Source organism: Perognathus longimembris, chromosome 11 (assembly GCF_023159225.1).
Source record: "Perognathus longimembris pacificus isolate PPM17 chromosome 11, ASM2315922v1, whole genome shotgun sequence".
NCBI classification, from domain to species: Eukaryota; Metazoa; Chordata; class Mammalia; order Rodentia; family Heteromyidae; genus Perognathus; species Perognathus longimembris.
Genome location: NC_063171.1, coordinates 44,203,384 through 44,220,879, shown reverse-complemented (window position 1 = coordinate 44,220,879; position 17,496 = coordinate 44,203,384). Strand labels below are relative to the sequence as shown.

At 48.7% G+C, this 17,496-nt stretch overlaps 2 protein-coding genes across 7 annotated transcripts; one reads left to right on the top strand and one right to left on the bottom strand.

The window, feature by feature from the left end:
- Positions 1–2,928: 2,928 nt before the first annotated feature.
- Aph1a (aph-1 homolog A, gamma-secretase subunit) lies at positions 2,929–16,144 on the bottom strand. 5 transcript variants are annotated; one of them, XM_048356541.1, is made up of 7 exons: positions 15,790–16,144; positions 15,071–15,241; positions 14,858–14,931; positions 14,525–14,647; positions 14,244–14,371; positions 13,713–13,836; positions 2,929–3,533 (listed from the first exon to the last, which is right to left on the bottom strand). In XM_048356541.1, the coding sequence occupies exons 1-7, from the start codon at positions 15,900–15,902 to the stop codon at positions 3,505–3,507; spliced, it is 762 nt and encodes a 253-aa protein (XP_048212498.1). In that variant the 5' UTR covers positions 15,903–16,144; the 3' UTR covers positions 2,929–3,504. The 5 variants fall into 5 exon arrangements, with proteins under 5 accessions (XP_048212498.1, XP_048212499.1, XP_048212500.1 ...); XM_048356542.1 differs by having other exon boundaries at positions 3,512–3,537; positions 15,790–16,143; XM_048356543.1 differs by lacking the exon at positions 2,929–3,533 and adding an exon at positions 9,962–9,987 and having other exon boundaries at positions 15,790–16,143.
- On the top strand, positions 4,240–12,230 carry Ca14 (carbonic anhydrase 14). Of its 2 annotated transcripts, XM_048356538.1 has the most exons (12): positions 4,240–4,512; positions 4,671–4,771; positions 6,988–7,008; positions 8,156–8,335; positions 8,652–8,794; positions 9,005–9,100; positions 9,282–9,348; positions 9,468–9,625; positions 9,804–9,924; positions 10,156–10,176; positions 10,293–10,377; positions 11,743–12,230. In XM_048356538.1, the coding sequence occupies exons 2-12, from the start codon at positions 4,717–4,719 to the stop codon at positions 11,807–11,809; spliced, it is 1,014 nt and encodes a 337-aa protein (XP_048212495.1). In that variant the 5' UTR covers positions 4,240–4,512; positions 4,671–4,716; the 3' UTR covers positions 11,810–12,230. The 2 variants fall into 2 exon arrangements, with proteins under 2 accessions (XP_048212495.1, XP_048212494.1); XM_048356537.1 differs by having other exon boundaries at positions 4,240–4,771.
- Positions 16,145–17,496: the final 1,352 nt, after the last annotated feature.

Here is a 17,496-nt window from a genome sequence, read left to right as displayed (position 1 = left end):
CATAAACAGAGAAAGCTAGAAATGGCTCTGTGGCTCAAGTGGTAGAGTGTTAGCCTTGAGCAAAAGCTTGGGGACGGTGCTTAGGCCCTGAGTTCAAGCCCCAGGACTGGCAAAAAAAAAAAAAAAAAAGAAGGAGGAGGAGGAGGAGGAGGAATAGATAAGAGAGAGTGAGAGAAGGGATGAGTTTGATCAGGATACAGTAAATGCATGTATGGAAATGAAACCTCTTCTGTACAACTAATATATACTAAGTAAAAATTTAAAAAGGTTTCTCACATTGAAGGGAAGTGGTGGGAATAACGTGTTTTTCTAGGGTTGGTGGTACACACCTTCATTTCAGTTAGACAAAAGGTAGAAAATAAGGAGGAAGTAGAGAAGACAGGTGGAATGAGGTAGCCACCAGAGCCATTGGAGCAAATCATCACAATTGCAGATCACCAAGATAACCTGTGTCCTCCCTCATCCAGAGAAAGTACTTTACAAAGGATATGAAGAAGGGTCTTCCATCCTTGAAATAGCCACTGTTCGCTTCTTATCCAGGAAAGAACACAGTGAAATCACCATGACTTTGTTGCCAGCCTGTGGGAAAGATTGCTGATAGGTAAAATAGGTCTCACCACTAATCATTCCTCACTTCCACCTTGGTTCTCCTAGCACTACTGTGCCTCTCTTTATATCTTGTCACCATTCAATTCTAGATTAGAATTCATCCCTGAGAGATTTATTTCTAGGTCATTCCATGGTGGCAGCACCTGTCACTACTTAATGTGTGTTTGTAAACTAGTCACATCTCTTAAAAGTCACTTCCTACAGGGCATAACGGTGAGTCAGCAAGGATGACTGGGAGCCTAAAATTCTAGTCTAAAATTCTATGAAATACCAGAGGCAGGAAGTGTTTCAATGACTAGACCTATTCATTTAATTTAAAATATTTATGTACTAGACACTGTTCCATGTGTGGAATAAATGCATAACACAGAACCACTCCCTTTTAATTAAATAAGTTGCAATATTTCAGACCACAAACATGTGTGTGTGTGTGTGTGTGTGTGTGTGTTGATCCTGATGCTTGAACTCAAGAGCCTGAGAATTATCCCTTAGCCCTTCACTAAAGAATGGTACTGTACCACTTAAGCCACAGCTCCACATTTAGCTTTTTGTTGGTTAATTGGTGATAAGAGTATCAGGGACGTTTCTGCCGGAGTTGACTTTGAACCATCATCCTCAGATCTCAGCCTCCTGAGTAGCTAGGATTACAAGTGTGAACCATCAACACCCAGCTCAAAACACAGACCTTTACCTGTCCTCCATCTACAAGACTCTCATACTGCATCTACTGCACACTGGGAACTAAAAAAACTGAAGAAAGAAAGGGATTGGGGGCTGGGAATATGGCCTAGTGATAAAGTGCTTGCCTCACATGCATGAAGCCCTGGGTTCAATTCATCAACACCACATATATAGAAAAGGCCAGAAGTCGTGCTGTGGCTCAAGTGGTAGAGGGATAGCCCTGAGCAAAAAGGAGCCAGGGACAGTGCTCAGGCCCTGAGTTCAAGCCCTGGGACTGGCAAAAAAAAAAAAGGCGGGTGGTGGTGGTGGTGGAAGTGTGACTCTGTTGGTAGAGTACTAGCCAATCAGTGAAAGTGGAAGGTAGTGATCCAAAGAATCCTGACCCACCTACTCCCTGATGCCCCTCCCCCTAATTACTTTTACTTCAATTCCTGAACACTTTAGGGATTAAGAGGCTTCAATACTAAAGTGTAGAAGAAAAACATGTAATACTGAATATGATGATCAAATTAGAATATCTCTAGGTCTACCTTAGCTCATGGCACTATGTTATCAGGTCTTCTAGAAAGTCTAATTATATCTAATTCTGTTTCCTGATTATTTCTTCCCAGCAATTAGTCACCAACCACCTGAACTGCTTGCATAATAAGTTCCTCTGTGGCCATTCTTGCTTTTTCCCCCACTATTGTCACTTTATTTTGCTGAACTACCATATGCCCCACCACACCAACCCAGAGTAGTTAGTGGGTTGCTGTAGTATTTTAGACTTGTGAGTTAAAATATCTATATTAATTTAAATATCTAGGTCTTTTTAGAAAAGTAAAGAACAACAAAAACTACAGCACTTTGTATTCTGACAGTCACATTCCACAGCAAGTTGGAAGGACAGGAGATGGCGCCAGAGGCAGGGGAATATCTTGATTCTTGTAGATGAGAAAAGAGCGAGAGGGAGAAAGGCAAAACTAAAACAAAGATGCCAGGGTTTGAATCAAAACAGGAGAGGGAAAAGTAGATATGATCACTTAAAAAAAACATATTATGGCACCCTTTCATCTATTCCAAATCAGCAAGACTGAAAAGCCACAAGTGAAATATGCACAATAAAGCCAAAGATCAGAATAAAGCCAGTCCTGCAACAGGAAGCTAGCCTCTTCTCCCTCTCTCCAAGAAACCTGGCCTTTGTCCACTGGGGAGCTCACACACTCAGGCGTGGGAAGTACTGACTTGGGCTAAGACATCTTTATGAAAGAAGTGTTCAACTGTGTAGGCAAAACCCCCAAGCTCACCAGCAGTGACTATTTATTTCCTGGAAGCAATCACACACATAACATTTTAAATTAAACAATTGTAATTCATAGACAAGCCAGGAGGTGGCGCCTGGAATGACACACTAACCTGCCTTGGAGAGCTGAATCTCAGACACTCCAGCGGAACTGACAGAGGTCATTCTGTCCAGATCTCTTCTTTCCTACCATGGGAGGGGTCTCTGCTTGCTTTTTTTTTTTTTTTTGTCCTCCCCTTCCCTCTGTGTGTTAACCAGTATGAATCCAAAGAAGTCTAGTTAGTTTACCCTATACACTTTTTATTCTTCCCAGATGGGATGGATGGGGCTGGTGGCGGGGGGGCGGGGGGGGGGGGAGCCTCACAACAGAAAACAAGGGAAGAATGATCTGGAGGGTGATGAGAGTAAAAAAGGAAATGGCATCTTCCAAACAGGCTTGCTCTGCAGAACAATCACGGGGAACAGAAAGGCTGCAGGAGCTCCTGTCTCGGCAGGAGCTGATGACCCAGCACATGCATTATTCTTTTCATTTAACCTTCATCCTGCTTCCTTATTTAGCTTCTGCTCTTTGTTTAGGACTGTTTATTGGTACCTGGGAGGAGCAAGGAGGGCAGAGGGAGATGAGCAAATGGGTCCCTCCTCCCTCCAGTTGGGATGAAGGGTATGCAGGAGGAGGAGGTTTCGATGTCCAGCTTGATATTATCTGTGGTGTTCACATTCTCTAATGAGGGATTTAGGATGTACATTCCGATCGGGATTTCCAGTCCCGTGGGAGAGAACACACATAAGCCCACATTCCTGAGACTCCAAGTCTCTATGGTCCAGTGGCCCAGCTCCATGGTACAGGCTTCACACAGTCTCCCTGGTCCTGCCTTGACCTTTTGTTGGGCAGCAGGGAATACCCTGAGCCCTTCTCCCAAAAGGGATTCTCTTCAATCATTCTCCTCTCTTTCTTTAGAGTCTACCTTTTTAAAAAAAAAAAATTCTGATTGAAGGTAGTGAGTGTTTCTATAGTCCGTCCATCTCTCCTGCCAGGGCCTCTCTGCAAAGGGTCAGTGTCCTCTTCAGTGACAAAAGCCGCCCTAGATCTGAGCTCCCAAGGGAGGGAGGTGGCTGGGTCTGGCAGTTAGAGCCGCTGTCTCTCCATGGTGCTGTCGCAGCCCCTCCCCCGCTGGGCATACAAATGGGCTTTATACGACAAACAAAACCATCCCCCCCACACACACACAACACTTCTCCCAGGCCACGCAGGCACGTGGACCCGGGCCTCACCGTGGGAAGGGGGGGTGGCGAAGGGCACAGGAGACAGACACAGCTGAAGACAAGTTCTGCCTCCGCCTGGTCTTTCTCTTACTCTCCACAACCCAGGTTTTAGATCCTGATTTCCCAGCCCTTCCACCTGCACCCTGAGTCTCCAGCTCCTTCAGATCTTCTCTCTCCTAATTCTGGACTCCTCCGATTTCTAGACAGCTCAGGGGCTGCAAGGGTGTGGAAACAGATTCCCCACCAGCTGTCCATACCACCCAGGGAGGAGAAGCCATGCAGGCAAATGAGAACACAGTGTCCACTTGTGGGAGGGGGGAGGATTGGGCCCCAAAGCCCCCCTTCCTTACCCCTGCCGGCTGCAGGGGACACCCATCTGAGCACTAGTGAATAACAGAGGAAAGAAGAGCTCACCCCAGCTGGGTTCCTGAGCCAGGGCCAGGGCTCCCCTGAAGCGCGCGCTCTGGCTCTGCACGGGGGCCATCCTGCATGCCTAATCGGCTATTTAAGGAGCTGCCCGCCAGCAGCCCAGGCACCCTCCCCTCCCCACTTTCATTCGCCCAGAGCCACCTTAAAAGCAGGAGGCAATCGCAAAGTCGCTGGCCAGCTAGTGGTGTGGAGGCTGCAGAGGGAGATAGAGGTGGCGAGAGATTTATCCAAGGACCCAGAAATCCTTGGTACCCTATTGGAAACAAGTCCCATTGGAAGTCTGCAGAGAGAAGAGATTAAAAAGACATACCTAACTCCAGGACACAGTCTCTCTCTCTCTCTCTCTCTCTCTCTCTCTCTCTCTCTCTCTCTCTCTCTCTCTCTCTCTTCCATCCACTTTCCCTAGTCCTCTAGTCCCCAAAGTCCTGGAGCCCTAGTGCCCTGCGCATACCATGTTGTTCTTCACCCTCCTGTTAGAGGTGATTTGGACCCTGGCTGCAGACGGCGGTAGGTACAATGTGTGTCTGTGTGTTGGTCTGAGCGAATGTCCACATGTTGCCATTGTGCTTAGTTGGGGGGGGGGGGGTGGGAGGAGTGGAAAGGAAGCCTAGGGGCTGGAATAATAGGCTCAAGGTTGGGGGAGAAAGTATAAAAATCACCCTCTTCCCAGCCCAGCTGTTACTGGGGATGGAGGAGAACTGTGAAGGAGGGCACTGAGTATACACACAAGTTCAGGAGTTTCTTTACCGGCTACAGGGTCTCTCCAGAGCACCTCTTTCCCCACTGCGCTAGTCCCCCGCAGCCTTCCCTGCCTTCTTTATTTATGAACTCTGCTGTTGAGGGAGACAAAGAGAATTGGGGGAGGGGGAAGCCTGCCTACGTGACCTGTCCCACTCCGACCCCAGTCTCCAACTGATCATCTGATCACTTCACTGCTGGCTAGCTGGCTATTCCCTGCCTGAGTCTGCAGAATAACTGAGTAGTAGGAATAATAGCCAGCATTTGTTTGGTCTTTTAAAGTTTACCAAAGACTGTAACTGGGGAGAGAGAAGTGTCTCCAGGGACTCCATTTTTGTGCTTTCTATGCTTAGTACAGTATCCAGCACACAGTAGGTGTGTAATTAAGGTTTGTTGAAAGAACAAGGTGAGGAGGATATCTAGAAAACAAAAGGAGGACCAGGCACCAGTGGCTCATACCTGTAATCTTAGCTACTCAAGTGGTCGAGATCTGAGGACCACAGTTTGAAGCCAGCCCAGACAAGAAAGTCCATGAGATTCGTATCTCCAATTAACCACTAAAAAGCCAGAAACGGAGCTGTGGCTCAAAGTGGGAGAGCACTAGCCTAGAGCATAAAAGCTCAGGATCAGTGTCCAGGTCCTGAACTCCAGAACTGGCAAAAGAAAAAGAAAACAAAATGAGGGGGCTGGGAAGGTGGCTTAGTGGTAGTGTGCTTGCCTATCATGCATGAAGCCCTGGGTTCGGTTCCTCAGGACCATATAAACAGAAAAAAAAAAGCCAGAAGTGGTGCTTTGGCTCAAGTGGTAGAGTGCTAGCCTTGAAGAAAATAAGCTCAGGGACAGTGCCCAGGCCCTGAGTTCAAGCCCCAGGACTGGCCAAAAAAAGAAAAGGAAGAGAAAACAAAATGAGAATGTGAGAGAAGAAAGAAGAAAAATAAGGAAAGAGGAGAAAAGGATGTAGACTCAGCATGAAGGATTTGATGACAGAAAAGGACACCTTCGTAGAACCAGAAAATTCCAGTTATTGGTCCTACAAGCCATCTCCTGTCCTCCCTTGGGCTGCTTTTCAGAGTTATCTGAGTTAGGGAATGGATAGTGGAATAATCTAAGAATGAGATCCAAAACATCTTGCAAGGCTGAGAAATTGAAGGGAATTAGAGAGAGAGGAAAAGAAATTTAGAATTTTGCCTCCTGTTTCTAGGAGTTTGATATTGCCATAAACCACCTCCCTTTTAAGCTTGAAGCACTTTGGCCCTGGGGAGGAGCTGGACCAACAGGACCCCCCCCCCCCCAAGCCTTTCGTCAAGAGACAGGACTGCACGAGAGCCTGGCATGTGACCCAGCTGGCAGCTCTCCTTTCTACACACAATGCTTCACTTTCATCCTGTCCCTGCCAGTCTGGCTGCCTGTGCCCACCCACCACCCTCAACCTAGAGTAGACCCTGCCCTGACTCCCGCCCTTCCTTAGCCCTCTGAGAATGTGGGTAGCAGAGGCTCCTGGTGGTAGGGAGCTTCCTCTACAGTTATGAAAGCAGAAAGGAGGAACTTAATTTATAGTTCAGTGCCTTCAATCATGCAATGCTTCAAGGCAAAAGAATAATTCTCCCCCCCTTTTTTTTTTAAGTCCCTGTCCTGGAAATCCTCTTGTCCACACCCTTGCCTCACCCCACCTCAATCTTTTAAATGTTAGATTGATTTGGCCCAGGCTAGAGAAAAGTAAGGGTTGGGCCAACTGCACTCTTGGATCCAGGTTAATTTTAGTCTCTGGGCTTTATCTCTTTTCATTCCTCCTCCTCGTTTACTCAGCAAGCACAAGCACAGCCTAGCTGGTGATTTTAAATAGGCCCCCCGACCTTTCCACGGAGGTGTCCAGTTTCAGGGCTTCCTTTGGGAAGTACAGGAGTGGTGGGAGGAGGGAGGGCGAGTGGAGGCCAGGGCTCTGCCTTCAGGCTGTTGGCTGTAACCCAAACCATTTTGCCTTGCAGGACACCACTGGACATATGAAGGTGAGAGCACAACTCGGGGCCACTCTGGGACCTCCTCAACTGTTAGGAAGCCTTGTCCCTGAGGGAAGGAAGGAGATTTCCTTGAGCTTCAGCACTAGCCTTTTTCTTCCTTTTCTCCCAGAACCCCTGCCCTGGTTTGCATAGATGACTCCTAGACCTTGTTCTAATAATTAAATCCCACCCCCTCCTGATTCAGCAGAAAAGCCAATTGAGTCCTCAGTAAATCCCAGGGGGAGTTGGATTGGAAAGGACTTGAGCATTCTCTATCCTAGCCAGTCCTGTCCCCAACCCACCTTTGAAACTGGAGTGAGTGTAAAGTCAAGGGTGAAGAGACTGGCGGGATCTCAATGCCTTTGAACTTCTGGTTCATGACTTAACTGAAATGCAAGGTCTCCTTTGAGAGTAAGAACTGAATGATAAGGCTGGGAATCTGGCCTAGTGGCAAGAGTGCTTGCCTCGTATACATGAAGCCCAGGGTTCGATTCCCCAGCACCACATATATAGAAAACGGCCAGAAGTGGTGCTGTGACTCAAGTGGCAGAGTGCTGGCCCTGAGCAAAAAGAAGCCAGGGACAGTGCTCAGGCCCTGAGTCCAAGGCCCAGGACTGGCAAAAAAAAAAAAAAAAAAAAAAAAAAAACTGAATGATAAAATGTCAGGATATCTGTCCAAGACCACCTGATAGTGGGCCCCAAGGAGATTCCATCTCTCTAGGATCATTTATTTCCCCTCATTTTATTGCTCCTACTCTAATTCTACCTCTCTGGATACTCAAGCTTTTTTTTTTTTTTTGGCCAGTCCTGGGCCTTGAACTCAGGGCCTGAGCACTGTCCCTGGCTTCTTTTTGCTCAAGGCTAGCACTCTGCCACTTGAGCCACAGCGCCACTTTCTCCTCTTCCCCTCATTCAGCTTTCTTGTCCTCAGTCTGTAGGTAAGTAAAGAGCTATCACTTCCTCGATGATCAGGGTAGTTGGGAAGCTATTCCTGCCTCCAGGAACTACAGCATGAAGTCGAGCAGGGACTCATTCCTCACTCAGCCTTACTTGGGTGGAGTGAAGTTCATTTCTACCTTCACACAGATTGGTGGTGGGGTGTTGAAGGATGGGCTGGGGCTCAAGAGCAGACAAATGTCTGAGTGACCTCCACCAGGCCCACATGGTCAGGACCACTGGCCAGTCTCTTACCCTGAATGTGGAAGCAACGCCCAGTCCCCCATCGATATCCAGACAGACAGTGTGATATTTGACCCCGAGTTACCTGCTCTGCAACCCTATGGATATGACCAGCCTGGTACTGAGCCTTTGGACCTGCACAATAACGGCCACACAGGTAAAAGCCCCGGCACCAAGGAACTGGAGGGTCCGTGTTAAATCTGAGGAGCCACCGGAGACATTCTCACAATGTGTGAATCCTTAGAAAGTTCTGCCCATTGGAGATGGAAGAATGGTGATCAAGTGCCCTTAGCCAGGGTGGGAACTGAATGTCTTTTGTCATCACTGAAGAGAGGGAATTGGTAATAGAAAACCACTGGTCTATGGGAAGAACTAGGTGATCACGAGGGAGGAAGATGGAAGAAGTGGTGCCAGCTACAGGTGGGGATGGCCCACATTCCTCCACCAATCCAGGCTTGCTCTTTTCCTTGTAGTTCAACTCTCTCTGCCCCCTTCTTTGTATTTGGGTGGACTGCCCCAAAAATATGTAGCTGCTCAGCTCCACCTGCACTGGGGTCAGAAAGGATCCCCAGGGGGATCAGAACACCAGATCAACAGTGAAGCCACAGCTGCAGAGGTACTGGGACACGAACTTGAACTAAGAGACATAGAGGACGCAGGGATGGTTGATCCTGAGGGAAGAATACATACACTGGGAAAAGGCATCTTAGAGGATGAGGCGAAGATGTGGGGGACAGATTTAGACCAAGCTACGGGTTCAAGGGATGAACAGAGCATTGGAGGAAGTGAGGAAACACTCAATGACTCAGTTCCTTCTCTCCCCCAGCTCCACATCGTGCATTACGATTCTGATTCCTTTGGCAGCTTGAGTGAGGCTGCCCAGAGGCCTCAAGGCCTGGCTGTCCTAGGTATCCTAATTGAGGTCAGTGGCCCCCAACCCCTTCCAGGTCTGTTTGCTGCTTCTGCATCTCTTAGGCCTATTCTGTTGCTGGCCTCCCACTTAAGGCAGACAGCCAATCAACCCTAAGCATTTACTCTATACACAAAAGTCTTACATGAAACATGGACTCACTCCTCACTCCCTGCCTTTCTTCCCCTTCCAGATGGGTGAGACTGAGAATCCAGCTTATGAACACATTCTGAGCCATTTGCATGAGATTAGACATAAAGGTGAGTTCTAAAAAATCTACACAAGGCAACTTCAAAATCTGACTCAAAAGGCCTTGGGAGGAAGTAATGAGAAAGGATTTCACTTCCGAGGAAGATGAGTTCTGGTCTGTTCTCTCCAGATCAGAAGACGTCAGTGCCTCCCTTCAGGGTGGGAGAGCTGCTCCCCCCGCAGCTGGAGCAGTTCTTCCGTTACAATGGCTCGCTCACAACTCCCCCCTGCTACCAGAGTGTGCTCTGGACAGTCTTCAATCAGAGGGCCCAGATTTCAATGGAGCAGGTGAGTCATAGAAAGGTAAAGGGAGAGACACATTGTTGTAATTTTAGGCTCTTTGCCATGCCCCCAAAGTGACTTCTCGTGGTGCTGAGGAATCGAACACAGGGCTTCATGTATACGAGGCGAGCACTTTACCACTATGCCATATTCCCAGCCCCTCAAAGTGACTTGTGTTCCCCAGCTGGAAAAGCTTCAGGAGACATTATTCTCCACTGAAGAGGAGTCCTCTGAGCCTCTTGTGCAGAACTACCGAGCCCCTCAGCCTCTTAACCAACGAACAGTCTTTGCTTCTTTCACCCAAGGTGACTGCAGGGCCCAGAAGGGATGGAAACTCAAAGAACTCAAAGGCAGGGACTATGGGGGCCCTGGGAAAGGCTAAGAGGGCAGGGGTTCCAATACTTACTTGGACTACTGGGAACCATACCCCCAGCCATGGGTACCCAGCTGATTTTCCAAAAGTATAGAATCGGTGTGCTGCTCCCAGGAGGGACAGGATCTGAAGCTTCACTGACCCGATTGTTTCACCCCTACAGTGGAATCCTTGTATACCACAGGTAAGAAAGCCCCACCCAAGAACTGGGGAGGGGGCAGCGGTGATCCTCATCAAGTTGGGGAGGGCTCAGTATCTGTCAGTCTCCGGCTCATACCATCCACCTTCGCATCCCCCCAGGTGAAATGGTGAGTCTAGGAGTGGGAATCTTGGTTGGCTGTCTCTGCCTTCTGCTGGCTGTTTATCTCATTGCTCGGAAGATTCGGTGAGATCCTACTTTCTATTCATGTAGTATCTGTCTATGAGAAATCACTCTATATCAAACTAGTTTGTTTGCATGTAAAAAAGAACAATGAAATCTGCTGAAATTGTGGAAGGAACAAAAGAGAATGACAGAGTAAGATTTTGCAGAACAACATTGTTTAAAAAAAAAAATACCCAGGCACTGGTGGCTCACACTTGTAGTCCTAGCTACTCAGGAGGCTGAGATCTGAGGATCATGGTTAGAATCCAGCCTAGGCTGGAAAGTCTGTGAGACTCTTTATCTCCAAAAAACTACTTAGAAAAAGCCAGAAAGTGGGCTGGGGATATAGCCTAGTGGCAAGAGTGCCTGCCTCGGATACACGAGGCCCTAGGTTCGATTCCCCAGCACCACATATACGGAAAACGGCCAGAAGCGGCGCTGTGGCTCAAGTGGCAGAGTGCTAGCCTTGAGCGGGAAGAAGCCAGGGACAGTGCTCAGGCCCTGAGTCCAAGGCCCAGGACTGGCCAAAAAAAAAAAAAAAGAAAAAGCCAGAAAGTGGCGCTGTGGCTCAAGTAGTAGAGTGCTAACCTTGACCACAAAGAAGCTCAGGAACAGTATCCAGGTCCTGAGTTCATGTCCCTAGACCAGCAAAAAAGAAAAGAGCTCACACCGTGGCTCACACCTGTAATCCTAGTACTCAGCAAGCTGAGATCTGAGGATCATGGTTCAAAGACAGTCTGGGGCTACAAATGTGGCTTAGCGGTAGAGTGCTTGCCTAGCATGCATGAAGCACTGAGTCTGATTCCTCAGCACCACATAAACAGAAAAGGCCGGAAATGGCACTGTGGCTCAAGTGGTAGAGTGCTAGCCTGAGTAAAAAGAAGCCAGGGACAGTGCTCAGGCCCTGAGTTCAAGCTCTAGGAATGGCAAAAAAAAAAAAAAAGAAAAGAAAAGGGGAGGGAGGGAGGGAGGAAGGAAGGAAGGAAGGAAGGAAGGAAGGAAAAGAAAAGAGCCAGGCGCCAGTGGCTCATACCTATAATCTTACTCAGGAGGCTGAGAGCTGAGGATCACAGTTCAAAGCCAGCCTGGGCAGGAAAGTCCACGAGACTCTTATCTCTAATTAACCACCAGAAAACTGTAAATAGGCCCGTGGCTCAAGTGATAGAGTACTAGCATTGAGCTGAAGAGCTCAGGGACAGTACCCAGGCCCAGAGTTCACGCCCCATGACCCACAAAAAGAAAAGAACAGAACAGAAAGCAATAGCTACACTAATGGATATGAATGGTAGGACCTTTAAAATATTCAATTATTTTCCTAAAAAAGAAAAATTCTCATATTCCATCTTTAATCTTTTTCTCTGCGGACACTCATCACTCTCATTTCAGGAAGAAGAGGCTGGGAAACAGGAAGAGTGTGGTCTTCACCTCAGCACGAGCTGCCACGGATGCATAGACTCCCTCTCAGACACCGTGGATGCCTTCACTGCACCACTATCAGGGAGTTTCTACAATGGGGTGCAGAGACTGGTCAGAAAACACTGCTAGGAGTAGTAGGCAGATACCCATCCTTCTTTTGGACATTGCCCCATAGCAAGGTAAGGACCTAGGTTCTCCTTCAAGGAAGAAGAGCCGAGTCTTGAGCCTCTCAGAGCACAGGGAAGTAGATCAGGAGATCCTTGGGTATTAACATAGAAGGCAAATTATATTTAGTTATAAAAGAAGTGAGGATAGGCCCCAAAGGTCCCTTACCCTTCACCTTTATGCCCTTTCCCCAAATATTACAGGGTCTCCCTTTAGAGAAAAGGCTGTTGTTGGGAATATGTATATTTGCTCAATCTATTTGGATATTTGGAAATTAAAATCTTTGACTTCAAGTCTAGCCTAGCTGATCTTTTGGGGTTCTTGAAGGTGTAAGAGTTCTCACATAAAAGGATTACCTCATGTGATAGAGATGGGCAAAGGATAGGGGAGAAGAACCCTGGGTGACTAAATTCCTTTTACCCCACCGCGGGAAGGGTGGATCTACTTCTGGTTAAATACCTCATCCCCTAAGTTTCCACACATTAAACCACCAGCCCAGATTTCTGCCATTATACCACAACTAGGCTTTGAGACCACTGGATGCCATGTCAGGAAGAAGGATGGACAAGAGATGTAGGAGGGCATACATTTCAATTAGTATGTTATCCCCTCCCTTAAAAGCCAGGTTCCCCCACAATTACAAAGTCCTTTTTATTAGTCAAAATCACAATCACCTTGATTAAAAGGATGGGACACTCCACCCTCAGCAGAAAATGATAACAGTTTATATAGAAAACCTCCCCATCCCTCCCATACCCCCATTAAAAACTAGAAAAAAAATCTGCCCCTCTGCCCTGCAATGTCATAGTAGACTGACTCCTCCAGTGGCACCTGCAGTTCTGGAGTGAGCCAGCTCCTCACAGCACCCTCCACTTCACCTTGGGGAGAGGACGGATGCTGGTGGTCAATGAGGTTAAAACCATTCGTTCCAGTAATACCAGTTCCCAAACATGCACTTCCCTCCTTTCCCCCCCTGGGCTGGAAACCAAAGGGGAAAAGGGCAGAAATGAGCCCAGCCATGAGGAAGAATGTGAGGGAAAATACAGCCCAAAGAAGTTAGAAGAATTCCAACATTTTTTTCCCTCCCCACACGTAGAAACAAAATAAAATAAAAGGCAGTTTGGGGTCTTTATCACACTGAAAAATGGTTCCTTTCAGACCTGAGAAAATGACCAAGATGCCCAGTCTGGGGAAAGAGTACTGGGAAACTCAGAGCTTGTCTAACCCTTGAGCCTCCATTAGTTTCATCTCCAAGGCAATAGCTACACTAGGTCCCTTTTCTTGGCAACCTGCACTGTCCACAACTAGAGATGAAGAAATACAGAGCGAGGAGATCAGGAGGGCACCCCAGGCCCAGGGGTCCCCCCCGGGTTCCCTCAGTCCTCGGGTGGGATGCGCAGGGCAGAATACACCATCACCCGACTGTCCTCCTGCCGTCGGCCTGCAGAGGGGAAGGTGGGTGAGTCATGGGCAGGGTGAGAGTAGACCACTGACACATGGGGAGTCCTGGACAACAAAGGGGTTCCCAGGTGGTCGGGATAAGTGCAGACTCAAACCCACCAGTCACTGACTGGCTGAACCCAGACTGGTCTTGGTAAAGCTTAAGAGACCAAAGGTCACACATGGACAAAGCAAAACCCAGAAAGTGGAAGGACAGAGCAACAAGGAAGTGGAGGAGATGGGAAATGGACCTGGGCTAGGGCTGGGTTCAGTCATGGGCAGTGAACAAGCAGGTGGGATCTGTCAGGCGATCAGTCCAGGTAGTCAGTCCTTACACGAAAGGCTGCGCTGAACACTTCGGAGGGACCCTCCAGCTGTGATGAAGGCCCAGAGTCCCATGGAAACAGTGACTGCATAGATGGGCAGCAGGCTAGCCTCATACCAAGGGTTCAGGAATGTCTGGGAATGAGGGTAGAAAACAGGTTAGATTCTCCCCCCCACCTAATCCCCACATTCTGTTTGTGCCTCTGCTCCAAACCTGCCCCAGATACCTCACTCAAATTTCCTTCCCTTCAGAACATGAATGTTGAGGAAAAGGGGATTTTTAAATTTTCATTTCCCTCAGTGGTTTTAGCCACTTCTCACCGGAGGCCCTGTGAGTTACAGCTTTATTAGTGCATTCCAACTCCTCCCCAGAGCAACCCTAGAGCTGGCAGCATAAGTGATGCTGGGCTAACAAACTTTTAAAGGACTCACCTTCTGCCTTGGCCCCAGTTAAAAAGGTTTAAGAAGAGTGGACACACACCTGCAACCCACTCACCACTAAATGCTTTTCTCCCTAACTCAGGCCCTTATCTCCAACTCACCAGTCCTGATGTCAGTAGGTGACTCCCAACCACCAGGCCCAAAGCCCAGTACCGTCTCCTCTCACAGGCATCAAAGAACACAACTCCCCAAAAGGTATGGAGCAGGATAATGGCTGCTGTCAGAAAGGCTGAAGGGAGGGAGATAGAGATGAGATATATCCCTGGTGTTCTCCCAGCCTCCTGAGATGGTGAGCCGAAGAAGTCTCCCAGGGAAGGCCAATAAATCAGATTAGGGCCAGGGATGGATAGGGCATGAAGGCAACGTTGGAAGTGAGACTTACCTGAAGTCAGGAAGTAATAGGGAGAGTCTCCATGGATCCCAACTACACCTGGCCCAAGTGCATCAGCCAAAATATTGATAACAGAGAAGACACCACTGATGATTCCAAAGGACAGACCAGAAACTGGGGGGAGGGAGGGTCTCATCAATGTCAGAGATCAATAAAATTCATTACCAGCGACCCCTCCCCCTTCCCACATCTACTCTCCCTCCAGACCACCTCTCCTTGGAAGAAAAAGAAGCCACTTAGAATACGTGAATATTTAGAGATTTCCCAAGGAAGGGTGAGGGTGACCAACTCCCTCCTAGGGACCCTCTCCCTTCCTTGGCTTACCATAGGCCATTTGGCGGATGGAGATGGGTGATCTTCCATCCTCACTCAGCGAAGCTAACCCCTCATCTGCCTTCCTGAGGTGGGGTAGGGGAAACATAAGGGAGGGCAGGGATGCTCCTTTCGCCCTAGAATCCTCCCTTAGTGTCTTTCCTTCCAAACCACCACCCAGGGGCTTCCCACTTCCCATAGTCCAGACCATGCCATGGTCCTTACTTAAGCAGCTTGTAGTAGGCAAAGCGGAAAACCTCCTGTAGAAGGACAGAGACAGCAGCACCAAAAATCAGGAGGCCATACTGGAGCCGGGCATCTGACCGGTCTGTCACATGGACCAAGATGAACCAGACCACAGAGGCCAGGAGCAAGGAAACCAGCCAGAAAAATGCCCTGAGAAAAAGACAAGGGCAATGAGCCAGGCAAGGATGGTGGCAGCCAGAGACGTCCAAGAGGAGTACAGGTCAAGACTGCAGCATCAAAAGTGGAAGTTAGATTTCCGGATGTTCAGAGAAACAGGGACCAGGACAGGAGTATCTCTAACAAGGTTTTCATCTGTAGGACTCTGAATACTGTGGCAAGGTAAGGGGTAGGAATCTATTAGTGTGAACACGCAAAGGCTCCCGACTCGGGTGACCGAGGTCGGCACAGCCCACTCCCGAGGCTCTCGGCCTTGGGCCTCCTCCAACGTCGCGGGGAGGACTAGGGGAAGAATCTGGGCGCTTCCCGGGAGGCGCAAACCAACTGTGCAGGGCAGGGCAAGTCACTCGGCCCCCGATCCCGATTCAGGCCAGCCTTCACCACCGATTTATCACCCCCAGCTCAGGCTCCCACGTTCGTCCCAAGGACTCCAACCCTTTCCGTCTCTCTCTAGCTCTCACGCGTTCTCTCTCTCTCTCTTCGTCGTCGCTCCCCCACCTCGGCACGAACCCCCTACTCACCCGGCGACCAGGATGATTACACGAAGCGGATCCCCAGCCACAGTGATCAAGAAAAGCGCGAAGGCTGGGCCAAACGCGACGAAAGTGCACCCGAAAAACACGGCAGCCCCCATGGCTGGGCCGCTGGGGGCGGGAGGGAGCCCCCGTCGAGAGAGACGAGTGGGAGGAGCGCGCCGGCTGGGGAGCCGCGTGGGGCAGAGACGCAACCCCAGGAGGGGCGCGGCGCAATGTCACCCCCGGACCCCGGGGAAGGGGAAGGGGGGAGCGCTGAAACCCCAGATGAAGGTCCGCCGGACTTCTACGGAAGCCGAGGAGGACACAATTCCCGGCCGCAGCCCCATGGCCACCTCCCCTCGAATCCCCACCTCCGGAAGGCCAATGGAGACTCGGCGGGGGCGGAGCTACACGGGGAGGGGGCGTGGCCACACGACCTGCCGGGAGTTGTAGTCTCCAGGACCTCTGAGCCCCGCCCTTGGTCCTGGGCGTGGCTCCTGCTAGTTAAAAGAGAGTGGGCGTGCCCTGCGCCTAGTTGGATCACTGATTCCAGGGAGCCTATCTTTATGATATGAGGAAGGAGGGGTAGCAATCCTAACTACCTCTTCTTGAGAAAGGGGAAGCTCCTGTTGAATTTAAGGGACAAATAAAAAGAGATTACAGGATAGGGGGTGCAAGGAGATAGAGACGAGTATTGTTCTTACTTGAATGAGAGGAAATGGGCTACAGCTGCTACCTAAGGGATGGAAGTTAAGACTCTTAAAAGTAGGAGTTCTTTATACTGGCTAGTACAGGAAACATGGAATACGGAGTGTCTCCAGTTGAAGCCTTTATCTGTAATCTGGAATAACTGAATTGGAGGGAGGCAACTGAAGCCTGGAGAGAAATGTTAGGAAGATGTTTAGAAGGAATTCAGGAGTTAAAAAGCAATTTGAGCTGTGGGAAAATGACATACATTCTTCCCTTCCCCCCAGTTCCTTTTATGTCATACTTCCTTTATTTATTTTCTGAAAAATGAACTGCAGTAGTGTCTCTTCCTCTGACTGAGGAGAGAGATTTTATATTAGAATAAAAGAAAATTAAAGTAGGAGAGGAGGGTACCAGTTACTTCATTTGAATAAGGAGAAGTTGGTCCATATCAGAGATGCTCAGGTGAAATACTCCTAAGACAGAAAAGTGAAAGAATCTGGAATATTGAGTAAAAATCAAAGTTAAACATAAAATAAAATAGGCTGGGGATATAGCCTAGTGGCAAGAGTGCCTGCCTCGGATACACGAGGCCCTAGGTTCGATTCCCCAGCACCACATATACAGAAAACGGCCAGAAGTGGCGCTGTGGCTCAAGTGGCAGAGTGCTAGCCTTGAGCGGGAAGAAGCCAGGGACAGTGCTCAGGCCCTGAGTCCAAGGCCCAGGACTGGCAAAAAAAAAATAAAATAAATAAATAAATAAATAAAATAAAATGAGGGCTGGGAACGTGGCTTAGTGGTAGAGTGCTTGCCTAGCATGAATGAAGCCCTAGGTTCAGTTCGTACCACATACACAGAAAAGGCTGGAAGTGGCGCTGTGGCTCACATGGTAGAGTGTTAGCCTTGAGCAAAAGAAGCTCAGAAGCTCAGGGACAGTGTTCAGGAATGGCAAAAAAAAAAAAAAAAAAAAAAAAAGGACAGAAAAGAAAAAGAAGGGGCCTGGAAATATGGCCTAGTGGCAAGAGT

Bases quoted from the DNA above. Each gene is read 5' to 3' on its own strand.
- Ca14 (XM_048356538.1), top strand. From the start codon at position 4,717: ATGTTGTTCTTCACCCTCCTGTTAGAGGTGATTTGGACCCTGGCTGCA. The intron at 4,772-6,987 runs GTAGGTACAATG...TTTGCCTTGCAG, and splicing joins GACCCTGGCTGCAGACGGCG to GACACCACTGGACATATGAA. The intron at 8,336-8,651 runs GTAAAAGCCCCG...TTTTCCTTGTAG, and splicing joins GCACAATAACGGCCACACAG to TTCAACTCTCTCTGCCCCCT.
- Aph1a (XM_048356539.1), bottom strand. From the start codon at position 15,902: ATGGGGGCTGCCGTGTTTTTCGGGTGCACTTTCGTCGCGTTTGGCCCA. The intron at 15,242-15,789 runs GTGAGTAGGGGG...TCTTTTTCTCAG, and splicing joins GTAATCATCCTGGTCGCCGG to GGCATTTTTCTGGCTGGTTT. The intron at 14,932-15,070 runs GTAAGGACCATG...ACCCCACCTCAG, and splicing joins GCCTACTACAAGCTGCTTAA to GAAGGCAGATGAGGGGTTAG.